Genomic DNA, 21,118 nt, shown 5'->3' with positions numbered 1-21,118 from the left:
CCCTAGAGGAGCTATTAATGAAGATGATCCCAAATAAACACAATACGTTTTGTCAAAAATATCTTCATCCCAACATGATGCTCACACTACTATGTGATATTGTCTATATTTCTTTTATTTTTTCTTACAGATCTTATGTCACTCCAAACTTAATACATCCTCCTAACAACATTTCAATCCTTACATATAAATCTTAATATTAAATATACATTAACCTTTACTATAATAATAATGGATATAAAAAATACAACCTCAAAAATTCGAATTCTTTCAAAAAAAAACCAATTTTAACTTTAACACCCTTTATATATATCTAACCTTTTATATATTGTACACGATAAAAAATTATTTTGTTTCATAGGTCTGTGCTTATTATCTTAATATTAAATAAAATAGTAATAAATATAAAAATTCTTTTTCAGGTTGTTCTTAGTTTCCCATAACTCGGTTCGATTTCCTATTCTTTCGACTCGCTCAATTGATTCTGCAGGGGAGCCCATAACTAAAGGGGAAAATGGAGAGTGGTGTGGAGATTGCCAGGAGCCACAAAACTGTTGTCCCTCCTCACCACGACACTACTAGCAGGGCTGCAGGATTTACTCTCAGCATCCATGGCGTGCAGAGTCTGGATCGAAGTGCTCACGCAAAAATACCAAAAGCTCAGGTCCCGTGCACTCCTTTCTCTCATTTTCGCTCTTCAAACATGTCAAATACTTAAATCTTTCTAAATGTATGGATCAATTGTAGGACCAAGATATCCAGTTGGCCTCCAAATCCCTTAAAAACCTAGTTAGGGAACCCTGACCAACCACAGGAATGTATTTCAAATCTAGGGTTTGTGAATAAATGTACTCTATTGAAGGATGTTGCCACTTCGATACCAAATTTGCAGGATTTAGGTATTAAGGCCTTGACTAGGGTTTGCAAAAGCTTAGCCCTATTTATAGCAGGAAAATCCTCAAGTTTTCCTACTTGTTCTCCTTCTCAAACCTTGACTACACTTTGTAGTCTTGTACGCAGCTCCTCAACACATAAGCCCCTCAATACATCCGAATTACCCTCTAATGGTAGTGATTTCCAGTGGAATTTGGTCACGACCCTTTGTATTTTCTTCTCGGATTCTCAACGAAAGTGCAAAATTCCACATTTAGCACAATCGTCGCCTTGTGAGCAGATAATCTAACGTTGGGACTATCAGGAATGCACCAACGACAAACACTCTGCTTATGTTGTAGTAATCTGCAAGCTGCAATGGTGTTTTGGAATGCATGTAGGAAACACAATGCATAACGTTGTTTGCCATCGATGATGGGGGCTTAGTTTGAGAGGATTATTGTTCGATTAATGTTGATTTTCCTGTAGTGGAAAGATTCCTATGGATTGGGACGAGCCGCACTGGCTGTCAAGTTCCATCTGTACAATAATAGCCATTCAAATTTTGAGAACATGTTGACTCCAAAATTTTCCCCCAACCTGGATGTAGGCAATATCCTTCAGGTCCTTTCCTAGGTTAGCCCTAATGCATACTTGACATTGCGGTCTAGGGTTAAAAAGCCTAATTAGTTTGTCACAGATGAAACTCCTAATAGGAGCTGAAATTTGCACCAGGAACCCCCAAAATTACTTGGAAGCCCAAAAAGATTAACCTAAATAGGGAAGGACAGTTGAGTGGTTTGTTTTGCAGAGAAATCTTCCTCCTAGGGATACAACATCACCATTGTTTCAGCATAACCAAGGGCCCTGAGCACAATGGGTTTTCTCTTTAAAAGAGAACAAGGAATAACCCTTTGTCAGGTTATGGGTGGCTGAACTGTGCCAATTGTAAGGCTCCTAGACTTCCTTTACATAGGGCTTTATGATGGTCTTGGGTAGGATCTAGCTCCACAAAATAGTCCAACAAAGTAAAGTGTTTGAATTTATCACAGAGAACAAAATGTTCATTATCAGGAATTCCATTCTCATGAATGTCATTACCTTTGTCGATTTTGTGGAAGAATAAAATGAAAGAAGATAAATTACAAAACATAGAAAGAAAAGTAAACAATAAAATAGAAGAAGAGGGAAAATGTAGAATTTCAAATAGGATTATTTTTTCCCTAACAAAGTTAAATTTTTCACATTGGTATGATTTGAATCTTAATCAATATACGTTTGTTTTCTAAATACTTTCTTTGATGCTATCTGTTTGAATTGATTATGCAACTGTTTTAATTGAATGGTTTATAATTATTTTTTCATTCAAGTAATAGTTCTGATTCTTGAATTTTTGTTAAGTGTCTTTATTCTCTATAGTACCTAGTGGTATCTTTAATGTGGTCGTTATTTTCAACTCGAGACCTAGATGTAGGAAATTGATTGCATTTGTTTTCAACTGGCTTATTCTTAAGGTCATGGCTGTCTATTTTTTTTTTTTGGTTTGTCTATTTTTTGTCTGGTTTGTTTCAGATACTCGCCAAACCTTAAAGAAATTAAGGTTGTGAAACACAAGAAAGTTCGGAGAGCAAGACTGTATTACTTAAGAGAAAAAGTCCCGAGGTTTTCAACCTTCAAATAATGATTCTAGGACTTCAAAATCTAACTCCATTCATTCTTATGAATGCTAGTTGCTTATGTAGGTAAGTAGATGATTGACCAATACAGTCCAATATATGTAAATGGAAGGTGGCAAATGTGGGCATTGCAAATGTTGGCCACCATATGTTATAAAAAAATTTGGGACATCTTTGTTTGAAGTTGATTTTTTTTTCCTCCCATACATGTGACCAACAAATTACATGAATTTATTTACATCTTATTTTGTATGGCACTCTATTTGATGAATGACAAGATATTTTTTCTGATTAGTTATGAATGTGGAATAAAAATCCTTTAGTTTTAGAAGCTTTGAGGAAGAGGTTTTGATTTTTTTTTGCTCTTTGATATTTGTACATACTTCTTCTGCTCCTTGTTCTTATCTCTATTCATTGTGCACATTTTATGCTTAATACCAAGGCATGTTCTCAACAAAAAGTGTGCAACAATATCATAAACGAAGGATATAGAGAAGACCTTCCCTATTGTGTGTCGAATTCAAAGTGAGTGGTAAACCCTAAATGATGAAGTTCATGGCTGTCTATTTTTTTTCTTTTCTGGTTTGTCTTTTTTTTTTTTTTTTTTGTCTGGTTTGTTTCAGATACTCGCCAAACCTTAAAGAAATTAAGGTTGTGAAACACAAGAAAGTTTGGAGAGAAAGACTGTATTACCTAAGAGAAAAACTCCCGAGTTTTTCAACCTTCAAATAATGATTCTAGGACTTCAAAATCTGACTCCATTCATTGTTATGAATGCTAGTTGCTTATGTAGGTAAGTAGATGATTGACCAATGCAGTCCAATATATGTAAACGGAAGGTGGAAAATGTGGGCATTGCAAATGTTGGCTACCATATGATATAAAAAAAAATTGGGACATCATTGTTTGAAGTTGATTTTTTTTTTCTTTTGAATCGAACCCATACATGTGACCAACAAATTACATGAATTTATTTACATCTTATTTTGTATGGCACTCTCTATTTGATGAATGACAAGATATTTTTTCTAATTAGTTATGAATGTGGAATAAAAATCCTTCAATTTTAGAAGCTTTGAGGAAGAGGTTTTGATTTTTTTTTCTTTGATATTTGTACATACTTCTGCTCCTTGTTCTTATCTCTGTTCATTATACACATTTTATGTTTAATACCAAGCCATGCTCTCAATAGAAATTGTGCAACAATATCATAAATGAAGGATATAGAGAAGACCTTCCTTATTGTGTGTGAGATTCAAAGTGAGTGGTAAACCCTAAACAATGAAGTTAGAAAATACATCTTTTAAATCACTGTTTGAATGTTTTTAAAACTAATATTTGAAAGAAGAATTGTTGGTGGTCAAATTATTTTTTTACTCAAACATAATATGTTCCTACCGCAACTGGCTTTTAGCGTAAGAGGCTTTTTTTTTATAACTAAAACGTTTAATATATTATGGGTCAACGGTTGGGCTGTGTCCTAATCAACCAAAATTACAAGGATTTTCCAGCTCTATATTCCTTTTTACTCCTAAAACCTTTAAGATTTTGGGACTTAAAGGTGCATCGCATCGGCACGTTAAGAAAACAAAGGGGTGCCATTTAACATAAGAGGCATATTATCGATCCCCGAACGATCGCATCTGAGTAATGTTGTCTGCAATAACAGGTCATTGACCCAGTCTTTTTGTGATGCGACGAACCCCTGAAGGATAAGGTCTCTTTATCCTCAAACCTTTTAAAGTTGAAAATATATTAACCTCCCTTAAACCTTTCGTCAATGTTTACTTCTTGTTTTCTGCCATGCAACAGTCTTGGCTCGAAACTCGAGGTATCACCTTTATTAGCATTGGGGGTCGGCTCAGTCTCGGGTCTCTTTGCAACCCTCCACCTCTGTGGCCAATAAGAGATGATAGACTTGAGATTTTTTAGGCTCTTGTGCATAGTTTGTTTGGGTCCGTGCCATCGACCCTTAAAAAAGCTTTTGGAAACCGAGATTTCCTGCAAAGTGTTCCTTACCATCTTAGTTCTTTTGTCGAGATTCCAACTTTATCGGCATCAGGGTTTGGCACATTCCTCGGTTCTCTTTGCAACACTCCATCGTCGTTGTCGATATGCGATTTAAAATGGCGGACTTAAAAAATTTTGGACTCCTGCACATAACCATTTCGTGTCCATGTTCGTCAGTCCTTCAAAGAGCTCTTTGCTCTAACCAGCCCTGAACCCAATTGATCAATCTTTTGTAATAACTTCGAACTTCAGGCTTTGTATGTTCGGGCTCAATATCACATTAGGTCCGCACCAGTTGACCCTTCGAAGAAGCTCTTGTCTCTTCCGATCTCCGAGCTCCAATCTACCAACCTTCATGTTGGATATCCACCATTGATCTATTTTGGATAGATCTGACGGTTCCCATGTGATTCAGGATAATATCACACCCATGGGTTAGCCACCCAGCAAAGCTGTTTTCCCACCCTCCTCCACTACTATGTGTCCTCCTCTTGTTGGATTCAAAGCCAAGCTTGTAATACAACTTACCACTACTAATGCTGATCCAAAACCTACTCTTTTCCATAAAACCACTTGTCCACTGCAATAGCTTCTGCACTCTTTCCCTAACAATGACTCTTGATCTGTTCCAATGATCAATGTGAGAGGTTCTATTTGGTTCAGTTTTTGTTGGATCTGGACCTTTGTTTGTTAAGATCCAATTGATGTTCGAGTCATGTTTTGCTTGGCACATCGCTATTAAGCAATGGGATGGCAATCCACTCGAGTTCATCTACATTTCTCTTTAGAAACCCCTGAGTCAAATGGAAACCCTCGTTGGCTTTGACATATGCCTCTTTATTTGAGGTGCGGAGAATGTGAAAGAAAGAGGAAGAGGTAAAGAAAATTTGCGAACCCCGCAGCCTCAGAAGAGTGTTGTTGAGAGCCAGATTGCTTAGATTCTTATCTAAGTGTATTGTCTTTATCAAAAGCTCTGAATCTTTGAAGACCTGGAGAGTTGTGCGACCATGTTCCTGGGCAATCTCGTAGCCTTTAAGAAACCCTAGTATTTTAGCCTGGTTGCTGGCACTCTTTCCTAGACCCCAGTTGTATCTATCTATATGGGAGACATCCTGGGAGTAGACCACACCCCCAGCACCAGAGATCCTTGGGTTGCCTTTAGAGGCACCATCGAAGAAAACGGTTACCTTTCCCTGCTTCCTCCACCAGGATTGGAACTCAACATCTTGTGTTCTGATGCGCCAAGTAGGATTGTATGTGGGTCAAGTAGGAACTTCTTTATTAGCCTGAGCCAGAAGGGTACCCATCCAGCTTCGCTCTTCTTTTGTGAGAGTGTCATCAAGCTTACTGGGGTAGTTCCCTAGAACCTACATCAGGGCTACCTTTGCTTTAGCTACTACCGATAGGGGAGAGGACAATACATTGTTGAAATTTAAATTGTTTCAGCCCAGCCAGAGCTTCCAACAAAGGAACTTAGGAATGGAGTCACAGATCCGATTCCACAGACAATTTGTTCTAAGGGCCCTAGGGTACCTTTTGGTCCAAGTGGAGAAGAGTTCCACTACTGTGAACTGGGTAGGGGTAGGTGCATTTAGACCTTGAAGGGAGAGGGCCCATACCAATTATGCAAAGGCACAGTTTACAAAGAGATGATTTATGTTTTCGGAAGCCGATCTGCAGAGATTGCACCAGTGTGGCCCTATAATTCCTCTGTGAGCTAGATTTTCGTCTATCATCACTTTTCAGTGAATAAGTAACCAAGTGAAGAAATTCACTTTGGCTATACCATAATTGCCCCATGTGCATTTCCAGATGGAGGGGTTGAGGACTTGATTTTGCATGGGTTGCAAGGTTGCATAACCAAGCACAGTGGTATAGACCCCTATCTTCGCCCATTTCCAGAGATCTGGTGCACGAAGGTTGGTTGGTGTTGAGCCCTTCAACTTGTCCAAGAGAAGGTGCTTTTGATGTAGTAAATGAGCTGGCAGATTGTGGAAGATCCAATCTTCCTAGTTCCCATGGCTGTCCCAGACAGAAATGTCAGCAAGACTGTGCAGTCCTTGTTGAGAGAGCCAGCCATGGAGATCAGCTAACTCCGTTGTGTGTTCAAGGGGGGAATTGCCCATGATTCTATCTTGCCATATCATGTTATTTGCTCCATTTCCTGGCACCCTGTAAAGTTGTTTTTGGAAGGTGACAAGCCATTTTTTGAAAAGATTCCAAAGTGGTGTGCCTTTGGGAACTCTATCTACATGGAGATTTCGCAATGAGACTCCTTTGAGGTATTTATTCTGGAGGAGTTGACTGACTAGGTGATGTTTATTGGAGTAGAGCTGCCAAAGGATTTTGCCACCTAGAGCAATGTTTGCCATTCCAGGATCTCTAATCTAGAGACCACCTTCCAGCTTTGGCCTTTTCACTTTGTCCCAACTTACTAAGTGAAATTTATTTTCATTTCCTTTGCCTCCCTACCATAGGAAGTTTCTGAGTAGCTGTGATATCTGATTCGTGATTGTCTTTGGTGCCAGGAGGAAAGAGGCATGATAGATAGGGAGAGAGGAAAGGACAGACTTTATGAGGATTAACTTACTTGCGTAGTTAAGCCACTGCCCACCCCATGTAGCTATCTTGCTTTTAATCTTTTTGATGGCTTCATTCCATAGTGAGGCTCTGTTTGCCCCCAAAGGGCCCTAGGGTACCTTTCAGTCCAAGTGGAGAAGAGTACCACTACTGTGCACTAGGTAGAGGCAGGTGCATTTAGACCTTGAAGGGAGAGGGCCCATACCAATTGTGCAAAGGTGCAATTTACAAAGAGATGATCTATGTTTTCGGAAGCTGATCTGCAGAGATTGCACCAGTGTGGCCCTATAATGCCTCTGTGAGCTAGATTTTCACCTATCAACACTTTTCGGTGAATAAGTAACCAAGTGAAGAAATTCACTTTGGGTATACCATAAGTGTTCCATGTACGTTGCTAGATGGAGGGGTTGAGGACTTGATTTTGCATGGGTTGCAAGGCTGCATAACCAAGTGCAGTGGTATAGACCCCTGTCTTCCCCTATTTCCAGAGATTTGGTGCGCGGAGGTTGGTTGGTGCCGAGCCCTTCAACTTGTCCAAGAGAAGAGGGGTTGCAGGGGGGTGGTCACAGAGAGCAACGGTGCGCGCGTGAGATCTTCCATAAATAAGATATTCTTATCCTTTAGCATAAGAGAGTTTTGACTCTGGCAATTCATAGCTATTTAGACCTCCATGTTATATATGTAGGCTAATCGGGAATTCCTTGTTCATTATTCTCTTTGTGTAGATTTTTTCATATTTTTTAATCTACATGTCTAGCGCAATATTGTAATTACCTAAGAGAAAAACTCCTGAGGTTTTCAACCTTCAAATAATGATTCTAGGACTTCGAAATCTGACTCCATTCATTGTTATGAATGCTAGTTGCTTATGTAGGTAAGTAGATGATTGACCAATGAAATCCAATATATGTAAACAGAAGGTGGCAAATGTGAGAATTGCAAATGTTGGCCACCATATGATATAAAAAACGTTGGAACATCATTGTTTGAAGTTGATTTTTTTTCTTTCTTTTGAATTGAACCCATACAAGTGATCAACAAATTACATGAATTTATTTACATCTTATTTTGTATGGCACTCTCTGTTTGATGAATGACAAGATATTTTTTCTGATTAGTTATGAATGTGGAATAAAAATCCTTCAGTTTTAGAAGCTTTGAGGAAGAGGTTTTGATTTTTTTTTGCTCTTTGATATTTGTACATACTTCTTCTCCTTGTTCTTATCTCTGTTCATTGTACACATTTTATGTTTAATACCAAGGCATGTTCTCAACAAAAAGTGTGCAACAATATCATAAACGAAGGATATAGAGAAGACCTTCCCTATTGTGTGTTAGATTCAAAGTGAGTGGTAAACCCTAAACGATGAAGTTAGAAAATACATCTTTTAAATCACTATTTGAATGTTTTCGAAACCGATATTTGAAAGAAGAATTGGTGGTCAAATTGTTTTTTACTCAAAAATAATATGTTCCTACCAAAACTGGCTTTTAGCATAATGTAGGTTTTAACCCCGTACATAAATTACCTGCAAATGAATTCTAAAACACAAAAAAAAATAATGTGAGAGAAGAACACATAAAACACATATACACAGATATTTCCCCTGGATCCCAAAACCGAGACTACTAACTTGATTTTTCATTATGTTCCTTTCAATGTTATAATACATATTTATACATGCTGAAGCATCCAATACCATGGACCGAAAACCATTACGTCTAATACCATGGACCGAAAAACCATCGTGTCCAAAAAACATGTGCAAAAATCATGCACAAAACCATAGGTGGGTCCACCCAACCTAACATAGGGTCCAAAACCAAAATTTTCTGGGGCGCTGCCCTGGACCCCATAAAGTGGGGTTACGGGTGCCCCTCAAACCCCCTGTTAACTACGTGGAAAGAATATAACACAACCGAAAACGTAAGAGAGTTTTGACTCTGACAATTCATATCTATTTAGACTTCCATGTCATATATGTAGGGTAATAAGGAATTCTCTCTTTGTAGATTTTTTCATTTTTTTTAATCTACATGTCTAGCAAAATATTGTAAATAAAGAGCTTGAGTCTCAGGGTTGTTCAAAAGTGTAACTAGGCTCATTTTTCATAATGACATGTGTAATTGTGATTTTATGCAATTGATGTAAATAAGAAAATATAATTATTTTTGTAATGCTTGAATCATGGGTTTCATGATCAAGAAATTTTATTTTAGTTAAGGTTCCCATTGTGAGCCTATAGGTTTTGTCATGAAGTCATAAAATTCAAATTGAGTCAATCTCATGTATGAATGACCCTTCTTGGGCATGTTACATTTGTATATGAGTCAATGAAAAAGTAAAAAATCCCTCTAAGACCAAGCTCAAGCTCCTCCAAGAAGTCGGCCTCAAGATGATCTCCAAAACGCATGTCGGCCTAGTCTCCAAATCAAGTCGGCTTATTTACATGAGAAAACTACTATAAATAGGGCAGCTCAGCCTCATTTGAGATAGATTTTCGGTGAAGGTCTGAAGCAAGGAAGAAGTGTGAAAAGGTCAAGGAAGATAGCCTCATAGCCAGTGAGAATAAGGAAGGAAAAGCGAAGTTGTTTGGGTTTGTTTTAGGGCTGAAATCCTCCACACGTGCGAAGAATCTATGCTGTCAAAACTGTAGAAAGAGTCGAAGTATCACAGTCATACTTGAAGGTCGAATCTAGGAGGAAGTTAAGGTGAATCTCAAGCATGAGCTTGAAAAAAATATGTCTCCTTCTAGAGCAAAGAAGATTAAGGGTCAAAGTTGGTAAAATCACATGTGCTAGGGTTTCTGAAATAGGGCCTAGAAGTGCAGTGTTGAACCAAGGGGTTAGGAATAGTTTGCGGAGTGCCAGTGAGGGACAGCCTAGGGAAAGGATAGGCTCTGGTGTCTGTCTATTGCCCCTTCGAAGCAATCCAAGAAGCGTGGGAGTGTTGAGAAATATAAGCAATTGAAACCCACTAAGAAAAGTTCAAATTCAGGGACAAAGCACTAAAAGGATTTAAACAATTGCAATGTTAAATCAATTTCAAGTAAGAGGAAAGAGGATCGACAAATTGTACTGTGAATCATCAATCTGGGGGAAATTTTACCAATTCTATTAGGAATATACCAATTTCACTTCACGATCTCCATTATACTGCCAATAAGGCACAATATGAGGAGCTGAAGAAAAAAGCCTTTTTTCCTTATAGACAGGGCTTTTGGCCTTATAGACAGGGTCTTATTTGGTGCTACTACTAGATAGACAATGTGTGGAGCTTGGTTAAAATGAGGACTACTAAAGATCCTACTGCTAGAACAGTGGGGAAGTTGTCAAAATCTATCATTTTTAAGAAATTCAGAGGTAATGATGTGCAGTGTGTTGAAAGATAAAACTTGTGAAGGAAATCTGGGAGAGAAATCAAAGCTACTGATTGGTAGAATGAGATTTCCATTCATTGGAGAAACTCTCGAAAATATTTCTCCACTCAAGACCTTCGATGGTGGTCCCTTCCTTCAAAAAAGAATTTCAAGGTATCAAATTTAGTTCTCTGTAGTTCTACATTGTTGCACCCATATTAGTTTTTTTGTTTTTCAATTTATTTATTCATGCTATTGTGCATTTGAGATATAATGAAAATATTTCTTGGGTATTGAATTAATGAACATGTATGGAAACATATTCAAAATCCACATATTTGGGAATCCTACCATCATAATGGCTAGTGTAGTGTAGTGTAGTGACTATAGTTTGCAATAAAATTAGCTATCCATCCTTACTTCCTTGGAGGCGTGTGTTGTGACTTTATATCCCAACTTCATTGGAGACCTACATTGTGACTTCATATATTGCACATTTGTAGTAGTGGAAAGTAATCATAGGAAGAAGGAGAAGGTTATTAATGTGGAATGGACTCCCAACATAGGGATACTGCATTGTAGTAGTAAGACCTGCAATTCTTATGAGCATCACATAGGTAACAACCACAAACCAAAGAGGGCCCACAAGGCATGACACCAAAAGCACTTAGTGATGTTAATGGCAGAGTGAAGGAGGATGCTATAACATTGGGGACCTGCACTCCAAAGGAATGGAATTGCATCTAAGCGTCTTAATGAAAGATTGTGCAAATCTAGATGTATGATTTAGATCTCATGCACTGGTCCTGCTTGCGCTTGTGGCGGGGAGGAGGCTAATTTGATTTAGCAAAAGCTTTGCAATGTCACAATTGCATTTTCCCTGAGAAAGGATTGTGCAAAGCTAAATGTAGGATCTAGATCTGATGCAATTTCCCTAGCTGCTTATGTGAAGGGAGATAGCTATTTCGATTTAGAAATAGCTCTACAGCATCAAAATGCATTTTCCTTTAGAAAAGATTGTGGGGAACTAGATGTAGGATCTAGATCTGATGCACTTTCTCTACTTGCTTATTTGGTATTTGCAAGAGAGAAGGCTATTTGATTTAGAGAAGGCTCCTTGATTTTGCAACGGCTCTGCAGGATCACAAGTGCATCCAATATCAGTTTTTGGAAAAAGAAAATAAAAATTAAAGAGTTAAAACTATACACCCAATAGAGGGATGCAAGCGAGTCTGCTTCTGGCTAAAGCCCAGAATTGGGAAGCAAGTATGGGAGGAAAAAATCATAAACCCAATACAGAGAATGGAGAAACATATAATGAAAACACACCTCAACATGAAAAAGACCAGTATTAGAGCTAATAACATAAACCCAATACAGAGAACAGAAAACACTTATGCAGAAAGCATGCCTAAAGACCAGTATTAGAGAGCTAAAAGCATAGACCCAAATGAAAAAATATACCTAAAGGCTTTTAGTGAAGCTAAAACCATAAATGGCACAAAAATCACAACAACAACACTAGAAAGGCATCTAGGAAGGCCAAGGGGAAGTCTTGGCAAGGAACCCAAGAAGGCTTAAATAGAAAATGTTTATGCAAATTTCCACGGTATCATACAGGGGAGGGAGTTTCCTAGTCTAATATCAAGTAGAAAAAATGTGTGGAATTGTCCAACTAATAGCTGGGAAGTAGCAAAGACTGTTAATAATAATCATAAAGTGGACCTTAAAACTATGAAAAGGAAAAGTAGGTAGAAGGTGGTGCACAAGGAGCTGGTGTAGTTTAGCCATTAAACTATTTGCAAGCTTATTATTATTATTTTATTTGGGGTATATACCCATTATAAACTTTCTTCATAAGATTAATCTTCTTATTTATAAACTTTCTTCATAGGATTAATCTGCTTATTTATTTATAGGAAGCTAGGCAAGAGGAAACTCGCATGTTTTGTGTATATGGAATACCTGGCATTGGAAAGACGATGTTGCTAAAACAGGTCTACAATTTCTGGAAGCCTTTCCAAAGTTGGATTGAAGATGTGATTTGGCTCACAGCCTCTCGAACCTATCAAATTTCAGACTTACACAGTCAGATTGCTGAGACAATCAATTTAGACCTCTCGGGCTTTTCTAGTCATAATACCCAGAAGATGATATTCTCTCAAACACTTTTCATAGAAAATTTCTTTTGATATTAGACGATGTGTGGACTCCCCTGGATCTGCTGGAAGAGTTAGGTGTCGAGGAAGGTTGTCGTCGTAGCATAGTTTTATTCTCTACATGCAACAGAGATCTAGCATTAATGGAGGCATACAGGACACTGGAATTGGAGCCCTTGTCTATGGAAGAAGGTCGGGAACTATTTGAGAGAGTAGCTTTCAAAGGCAGCGATGTTCTGGAGGAGTTAAAGGAGTGTGCCCAAAATATTGCAGACAAGTGCGAAGGTTTTCCCTTAGCCATAACTATATTGGCTAAATCAACGATTGGGAAAACAACTGTAGATGAGTGGAATAATTATGTATCTCTGATAAAAAGTGAGGATCCTTTTTTTTGAGATATTCATCCCCATGTTCATAAATATCTGTATCTGCCACTAAAATGGAGCTATGATGATTTGTCCAATTCAAGCTTGCAAAATTGTTTTCTCTATTGTGCCATGAAGATGAAGAAATTGATGTGGATATCTTGATGAGAATGTGGATTGCTGAAGGCCTTGTCAAGAGCAGATAGGCTACCTATTCAATGGACATGGTCACCACGCACAACTACTCAAGGCATCTTATAGATCGTGGTTTGTTCGTTGATAAGCAGCTCATTGGCAATGTTAAAAAAACAAAGAATGTGTGGAAACCGAAGCACATAAGAGTGTCGCATGTTATTCTTTACAGATGCACAAAGTTGGGATTGCAAGAGAATATTTCTACGCCGGAATCAAATTGAAGATCTGCCAAATGATTTCGGTGGCTCAAAAGTTGTAAGTTTAAACTTGTCCAAAAATCCATTATCTGGTCATGTTCCACAAAGCTTTTTCCACGGCCTCACATATCTGCAGGTTCTTGATCTCTCCAACACCGGTATGGTGTCAGTGCCAACATCTCTTAGTCAACTCACATGTCTAGAGTTTCTCTCATTGAGTCGTACTCACATTTGTGATTTCCCTCCAGCCATATGCAATCTTCCACGGCTTCAATTTTTAGATCTTTCCTTCTGCTATATAAGATCCCTGCCTCCCACCATATGCAATCTTTCAAGGCTTCAAGATCTTAACCTACTAGGCTTAGAAAACTTGGTGATTCCACTGCAGATATCTCAGCTCACTTCACTGAAAAAGCTACAGTTGCATTCAGAAAGTTCAGAGCCTTTAAAGGATCTCACACGTCTAACAGAGCTCGCTCTAACTATAATGCCAAGGACCGAAGAGAATGAAACAGGTATGGATTTAGGAACCTTGTTGGAAATTAGGCACTTATCCTTGGAGTATAATGCACATCTTCCGCAAGAGTTGAGCATGCATCTTCCCGCAGTATGAAAAATATGCAGAAACTACAAACTCTTAGGTTGATCAGCTACAAGGGAGTAAACTTACCAAACTGGATTTGTGAGTTTCAGTGACTACAGAGAACAAAATTGTTTGGGTGTGATAAAATGATAGAACTTCCTTCGTTGGAGACATTGCCAAAGTTAAAGTTTCTCAAAGTAAAAGCGTGCACACAGGTGAGGGACCTCACAGAAAGGCCAAATGGATTTCCAATGCTAGAGAGGGTGGATTTGGTATCCATGTCCTACTTACAAAGTATGGTGGGGTCATTCACTACCCTTCATGTCCTTAAGATTAAGGATTTCCCAATGTTGAGGAGGTTAGGTATGGACATGCAGAGCTTAGGGAATTTAACGATATTAATGGGGGAACGTGATTGGTGGGAACAAACAATTTGGGATGATTATGGAATGACAAGAGCATGCCTGGAACAAATATTTAGAGTTTTGTGAACCTATAATATTGTGATGTTTTATTTGTCTTTAGAGCTTTGCTAACATTGTGATGTTTTATTTGTATTTACATCTTTGTGAACAGGTAATATTATTAGTGTTTTATTTGTATTTATTCCTCTATCGCCACGTAATATTATGGTGATGTTTCATTTGTATTTAGAGCTTTGTGAACTCGTAATATTATTGTAATGTTTTATTTGTATTTAGAACTCTGTGAATGGGTAATATTATTGTGATGTTTTATTTGTATCTAAAGCTAAGTTTTGAACTGATAATATCCTTGTGATGTTTTATTACTAGACTATGAAAAATTTGGCTTGAGTGGGTGCAAAATTCTTGGCATGTGTCACTTTGTTGATGCCCAACCATGTATACACTGAGAATCAAACCTGGGTTAGTTGGGGTAGACTCACATCAATATTCTGCTAGACCACAACCCAACCTACATAAACTGAAGCACACTTACTAGAGGTCATGCCTGTTGTTACTGAAATTGATGTTGCACAAAGATGGAAGCTAAACTTATATGGGAAGTGGTGTACATATCTAGTTTAGCTGGAATTTTATTCAGAGATTATAGATCCAAATCAGCTCATGTCTTTCTTTGTTCCGAGCTTTTAGTTGAGTGAATTTTCCATGCAACCTCCTCCTACCATAAAATCATAACGCACTTGTTAGTTAGACGTCATCCTTTTTCTTCATTGCTTCTGTATTGTGCTATCTTTCTACTTGTACAATGTATGAATTGCATTAAAGAATAACCTCCCTTACAATTAACAAGGATATTTTGGGGCTCCATTATAGAAATTAATAGAATTCATATCCTCTTTATTTTGTAGGTCAAAAATGTTGTCGTTTCACTACTAGAGAGGTTTGGTGTGCCTCAGTGCGCTGTAAGATACTCTGAATTTTTCATTATGAATGTCAAATTAGAATAGTTATTTGGACATTTTCTTTTTACATTTGAAGTTTCTATAATCTCTCATAGGAAAACTAAGTTTGAAAACCCTACGTTTATGGTTTTATATATTCTATGATATCTGGCAGAATTGCTTTCTATTTTTCAGATATAGATTAAAAACATTATAACTTGTTTTCTTGTATGGCCTTTAGTAGAAACCCTCCTATATTGACATCAACTCTTGCAAGTACCCCTTTAATTACAAATTATAGGCCTTGAAACTTTCCTGGGTGTTAAGAATATTACCATTAAGCCTCAAACTGATAGGTGGGTGTTCCCTAACACCAACAATGGCATCATTGTTCTTGCAGAGGGACGTCTGATGAACTTGGGTTGTGCAACTGGCCACCCAAGTTTTTTCATGTCTTGCTCCTTTACAAACCAGGTAAATATTTCTAATGCCCTGCAACCATTGCTTGTACATACTAGATTTCTCAGGCATACCAATCCCTTGATTATATTGTTGCGTATGATCCATTGCTATTTGCCAGAAATCCCCATTCCCTGTACCTAGCCCCGTTACATTAAAACTCATGCAACATATGGTGGAGTGGGTCATGCATGTCATAGTAGTGTCCAATTTCACCAATTAATGTCATAGCCATGCTCTCTGTGCTTTTTCATAAACATTATGTTGTTTTTTAATAGATATTTTCAGTTGGGCATGGTGGGGATGTTGAGATCTCATCTAGAGTTTTTGAAATGTGATCTTGCTTATATGTTGTGATTTGGATTTGGATTCTTGCCTCATTTCTTTGTCGCTTGTTGTTTTTTAATAGATGTTTTTAGGTAGATGCGTGATTTTTGAGATCTGGTCAGGGTGCTTTGAAGTAGGATCTTGTCTAGGTGTTGTGGTTTGGATTTGAAATTTGTTTTCATTTCCTTTTGAACTCACACTTTTCTAGTGGGTTTGTTGTTGTTTAGATCTTGTCAGGGTGTTTGAGATGTGGAATCTTGATTAGATGTCATGTTTTTTGTTCTAACAATGAGTTTTGTGTTTGTTTTAAAGCAGTTAGGATCTCATCATCAAACTGTTATACAAATTTATAGTATAATATGGTAAATTTTAGACCATTATTTATCAATTTTGACAGTATTATCTTTTATCTGTTTAGAGCATTAGGAAGTATCTTAACCTTAATGCTAATATTAATCATGCGATACCAGCCTCTTGATGTTGGATTTGATATGGCCTTGGGGGCATTTTGGTCTCATGCATGATGTTATGAGTTGCACTATTCTTGTTAGTTTCCTTGATTCTTCAGTATCATTGAGATCACATCATGATGCTTTTGGTATAGTTAGCTTGCATTGCATTACATTTTAGGATTCACTAGTTTCCACTACATTCAAAAAAAAAAAAAATCAATTTTCAGGGCGCTGAATCAATGTGAGTTCATGGTGGGTGTAGAAGCATATTCATATTTAAAATCAAGTATCTTTACATATATTCAATTATCTAGCTATGATGGGTTAATATTAGCTAAGGTTTTGAAAGCTGATTGGACTTATATTGAAGTTTTGAATTATTGTGAAATTATAGATCCAGGGCCGGATCTCTCAGGTCTTTTTTTCTTCAAAATTTTTCTATTTGAGATGCAGTTTGCATTGATTCTAATTCTCTTTCTTCTTTTGCAATTTGACAACTTGTATGGATGTAGGAACTCTCTCCCAGATGGTCTTATGAGAGCCACATATGTCATGATTGCTAGTAAGGTTGTTGTTGTTTGTGGGTTTGGAGATGTTGGCAAGGGTTGTGCTGCAGCCTTGAAAGTCGTTGGAGCTAGGGTCATTGTTACAGATATTGATCCTATTTGTGCCCTGCAAGCACTTATGGAAGGCCTTCCTATTCTCACCCTTGAGGATGTAGTTAGCACTGTTGATATCTTTGTGACAACCACTGGCAACAAGGACATCATCATTGTAGATCACATGAGGAAAATGAAGAACAATGCCATTGTTTGTAACATCAGTCACTTTGACAATGAGATTGATATGCAAGGCCTTGAAACTTTCCCTGGTGTTAAGAAGATTACCATCAAGCCTCAAACTGATAGGTGGGTGTTCCCTGACACCAACAGTGGCATCATTGTTCTTGCAGAGGGACGTCTGATGAACTTGGGTTGTGCAATTGGCCACCCAAGTTTTGTCATGTCTTGCTCCTTTACAAACCAGGTAAATATTTCTAATGCCCTGCAACCATTGCTTGTACATACTAGATTGCTCAGGCATACCAATCCCTTGATTATATTGTTGCGTATGATCCATTGCTACATAGGTGTATGTTCCATAAATGGTGCATAATCTCTACCTTTTTCTGTAGGTCATTGCTCAGTTAGAGCTCTGGAATGAGAAGAAATCAGGGAAGTATGAGAAGAAGGTCTATGTGCTGCCTAAGCATCTAGATGAGAAGGTGGCTGCTCTGCACTTGCCCAAGTTGGGTGCCAAGATAACAAATCTTTCTCTTGATCAAGCAGAGTATATCAATGTGCCTGTTGAGGGACCTTACAAGCCTGCTCACTACCGATACTGAAAAGATCTGACATTTGGGATGGCTTGTTGGACGAGTAGCAAATGTCCTCGATGTTTGCAAATAAAAGAAATTGTAGCATTTATTTTTGGCAGCTTCATTGTTTTAAGGGACCTTACAAGCCCCTCCTCACTACATACTGAAGAGATGACATTTTGGGTGAGACCTGCTCAGTGAGTATCAAGTAGCAATTCTCCTTGAAATTTAAATATATGGCCTCTCTTTGTCAGCATCTCCATTGTCTCGGTATAATTATAATAAAATTTTGATATTTCTTGTATACGTGGTTGTTGAATTTCTTGCAGCATCACATCAAGCAACTGTTTTTAAGGAAGCATGGGCTTGCAACACCCATAAACCAAAAACCTACACACCTTTCTCAGGACCTACTTGTATGCTAAGTCCTACAGTTATGTTTTTAATGAATCATTTTACATACTCTTGTTTTTTTGTGCAGTGATAATCCTACTCCTTGTCTTAAAAGTTACTTTGATATTGAGATCATATTAGCCATGGATTTGCTTCTCCATGCTTCTTATCATACTGTTGATTTCTCTATCACGTACCTTATGGTGAGAATTTTGTGTAAGCCATCCAGCCAACCATTCAGCTAACCATCCTCTATAGCCATCCCAGCCAGACCAGCCGTACCATCCCCCATCCACCCCAGCTAGTCCATCCATCCCATCCAACCCGTACAACCACTCCTTACAGCAAGTAAGTGATCCCATCTAACCAAGCAAGTAGTTACGCGATTATCACTAGGACATGTCACTCGTGCTACCATTGCGCTGGTTACCTCGTGAAACACCAGCGCGTGGAACCTTTAGCCAACCAAATAGACCAAAGCATACTCATATGGACTGTACAGTTGGTCAAGTCAAGCTAGTAATGACCTAACCCAAGCCACCTTACCTCCCTACCTGAACTGATTTCAACGAACCATACAAGCCATACATCCAAGCTAGTTAACCCCATACCCCCCTATCCATCTCACTAGACCTACTACCAATAGATATTATCCCTACCTACCTCACCCAATCAACCAAACATACACTTAGTTACTGGTACAAGGAGAGCTATAGGTACTAGTACTGGTACAGCTATAGGTGTTACAGCCATACTCCAGCTAACTAATATACAATTTTTTTTATCCGGTCACTTCTTGTTTAGAGGCTCGTTCCCCCCCTATAAAGTAGTTGCCATGAACTAAAAAGTGTATATCAGGACGAGGTCGCAGAAGGGAGAGACGGATGAACGTACCAGCTAGAGGATGTGATAGGCACATACTCAAGGCACCTCCTATAGGCATCTCCTATAGGCATCTCCTATAGGCACTATCCATTAAGGCCCCTAAAGTGTATCAACTCATAGAATGGAGGTGCGGCTGCGCCTTCCTGCCATTTGATATAGCAAGTCATAAGGCAAGTCATATTTCCTGGTACAACAGCTTTCCTGGTACAACCCTTCCTTCGGTAACTATCCTTCCTTAGAGTATCCTCCTTATTTCACTAGATATGATCCTCCTTCCTTAGTCCGTGTTCATTTATTTACCTCTTCTATCTGAAAAGAATTGACTCTTTTATGCTCAGGAATAGGTTTTAGATGTGACCAATCATGCCTCACGTTAATATGTCGTGATGCTCAAGATGACGTGAACAGTGAAGCAGTTCATGAGCTGGACCAACACCCTTTCAAAGAATTGACTTAAAGGTAGTTGGGCCCCTAACCTAGTCTGTAGCACACATTTCCTGTCAATTCCCTCTATTCTACAGCACACATGCCATTCTCATTCCATTCTGTAGCACACATTCTATTCCCGTTCATTTCGTTCCCGTTCATTCCTTATTCCCATCCTTATTCCACGCACTAACAAATCCTTGCAATCCCCCTATATGGAGCTTCCGAGGGGGAAAAGGCCATAATATTAGGAACCGAGAGCTTAAGAAGGGACATATTAATATGAATGAGGAATCAATGGCTATAAATGTAGTTTTTAGGATTGCCATAACTCTTCACATAATTCTTTAAAGTGTGCTAGCTCAATGGAAGAGTGCCTACCTTACAAGCAGGAGGTTGGTGGTTTGATTCCACTGTGCGCTAACATGAATTAATCAATGATTTTGTAGTTTATTTTTAATTAAATTCTTTTTATATCGATTTATTTCAATGGTGAGATATTTCTGGATTCATTGTTTTATATTGTCTCTAGAGAGACAATAGCTAGTATTAAAGACATATTGTCTCTAATCCGAGTGTTGTCTCTAGAGAGACAAAAATAAAATTGTCTCAAGAGAGACAATAATTCTTGTGTTATATATTGTCTTTATAGAGACGATTTTTTAAGACAATAATCTTTAAGACAATAATTTTTAAGACAATAATCTTTAAGACAATAATTTTTGAGACACCCGCTTAAAGACAATATTTAAGACAATACACAATTTTTTTTTGTCTCAAGTTAAGACAATATACCCAAAAAATGTCTCAAATATTGTCTTAAAACCCCCCATTATGTAGTAGTGAAACCCAACATGTTAATCCTAAAACCCTAAAGGATTACAAACCCAAGTAAATCATATTAAACCAAAGGGATTAATATTATAAACCCAAGGCAAATAAGCCCTAACATAAATATCATCGTTGACCATGGTTTATTTTCATATTGAGACAATCTTTGTCACAAGGCAACGATGCAACATGGTTGACCATGGGTATTATATCCAAGGGATTAATATTATAATCCCAAGGTATACAAATCCTAAAATAATTATTATAAACCCTAAAATAAACATGGTTGAATAAAATAAATATGGTTGACTATGGTTGAATATGGTTGACCATGGTTGACTATTGTTTGAAGATTTATGAGATTTATATTAAACCCAAGTATTAATATTATGAACCATATGAATAATAGTACACCATATGAATATGAACCCTTAGATTAATAAACCCAAGGGATTGATATTATAAACCCATGGGAATAATAAACCTGAGGGATCAATACTAAACACCCAAGGTAATAACATTACACACAAGGCATAAATATTATAAACCCAAGATATATAAACCCTAAGATAAATATTGTAAACCCTAAAATTATCATGGTTGACCATGGTTGATTTTAATATTG

The 21,118-nt window shown here is 37.8% G+C and overlaps 1 protein-coding gene across 1 annotated transcript; it reads left to right on the top strand.

Moving 5' to 3' along the window:
• Window positions 1-514: 514 nt before the first annotated feature.
• LOC149243069 (adenosylhomocysteinase-like) lies at window positions 515-18,064 on the top strand. Its single transcript, XM_089371112.1, has 4 exons — window positions 515-664; window positions 13,803-13,929; window positions 16,996-17,627; window positions 17,776-18,064. Exons 1-4 carry the CDS (start codon window positions 515-517, stop codon window positions 17,983-17,985), a joined length of 1,119 nt encoding a protein of 372 aa, XP_089227238.1. The 3' UTR covers window positions 17,986-18,064.
• Window positions 18,065-21,118: the final 3,054 nt, after the last annotated feature.

The sequence above is a fragment of the Pinus tabuliformis genome, chromosome 8, assembly GCF_031772625.1.
Source record: "Pinus tabuliformis cultivar Carrire ecotype Pingquan chromosome 8, CPIR1, whole genome shotgun sequence".
NCBI classification, from domain to species: domain Eukaryota; kingdom Viridiplantae; phylum Streptophyta; class Pinopsida; order Pinales; family Pinaceae; genus Pinus; species Pinus tabuliformis.
The sequence above is the reverse complement of the archived record's forward strand: the minus strand, read 5'-3'. Positions and strand labels throughout refer to the sequence as shown.

Coding starts and splice junctions, on each gene's coding strand:
- LOC149243069 (XM_089371112.1), top strand. CDS start 515: ATGGAGAGTGGTGTGGAGATTGCCAGGAGCCACAAAACTGTTGTCCCT. Junction 13,930..16,995: donor GACCGAAGAGAATGAAACAG/GTATGGATTTAG, acceptor GTGAAATTATAG/ATCCAGGGCCGGATCTCTCA. Junction 17,628..17,775: donor CTTGCTCCTTTACAAACCAG/GTAAATATTTCT, acceptor CTTTTTCTGTAG/GTCATTGCTCAGTTAGAGCT.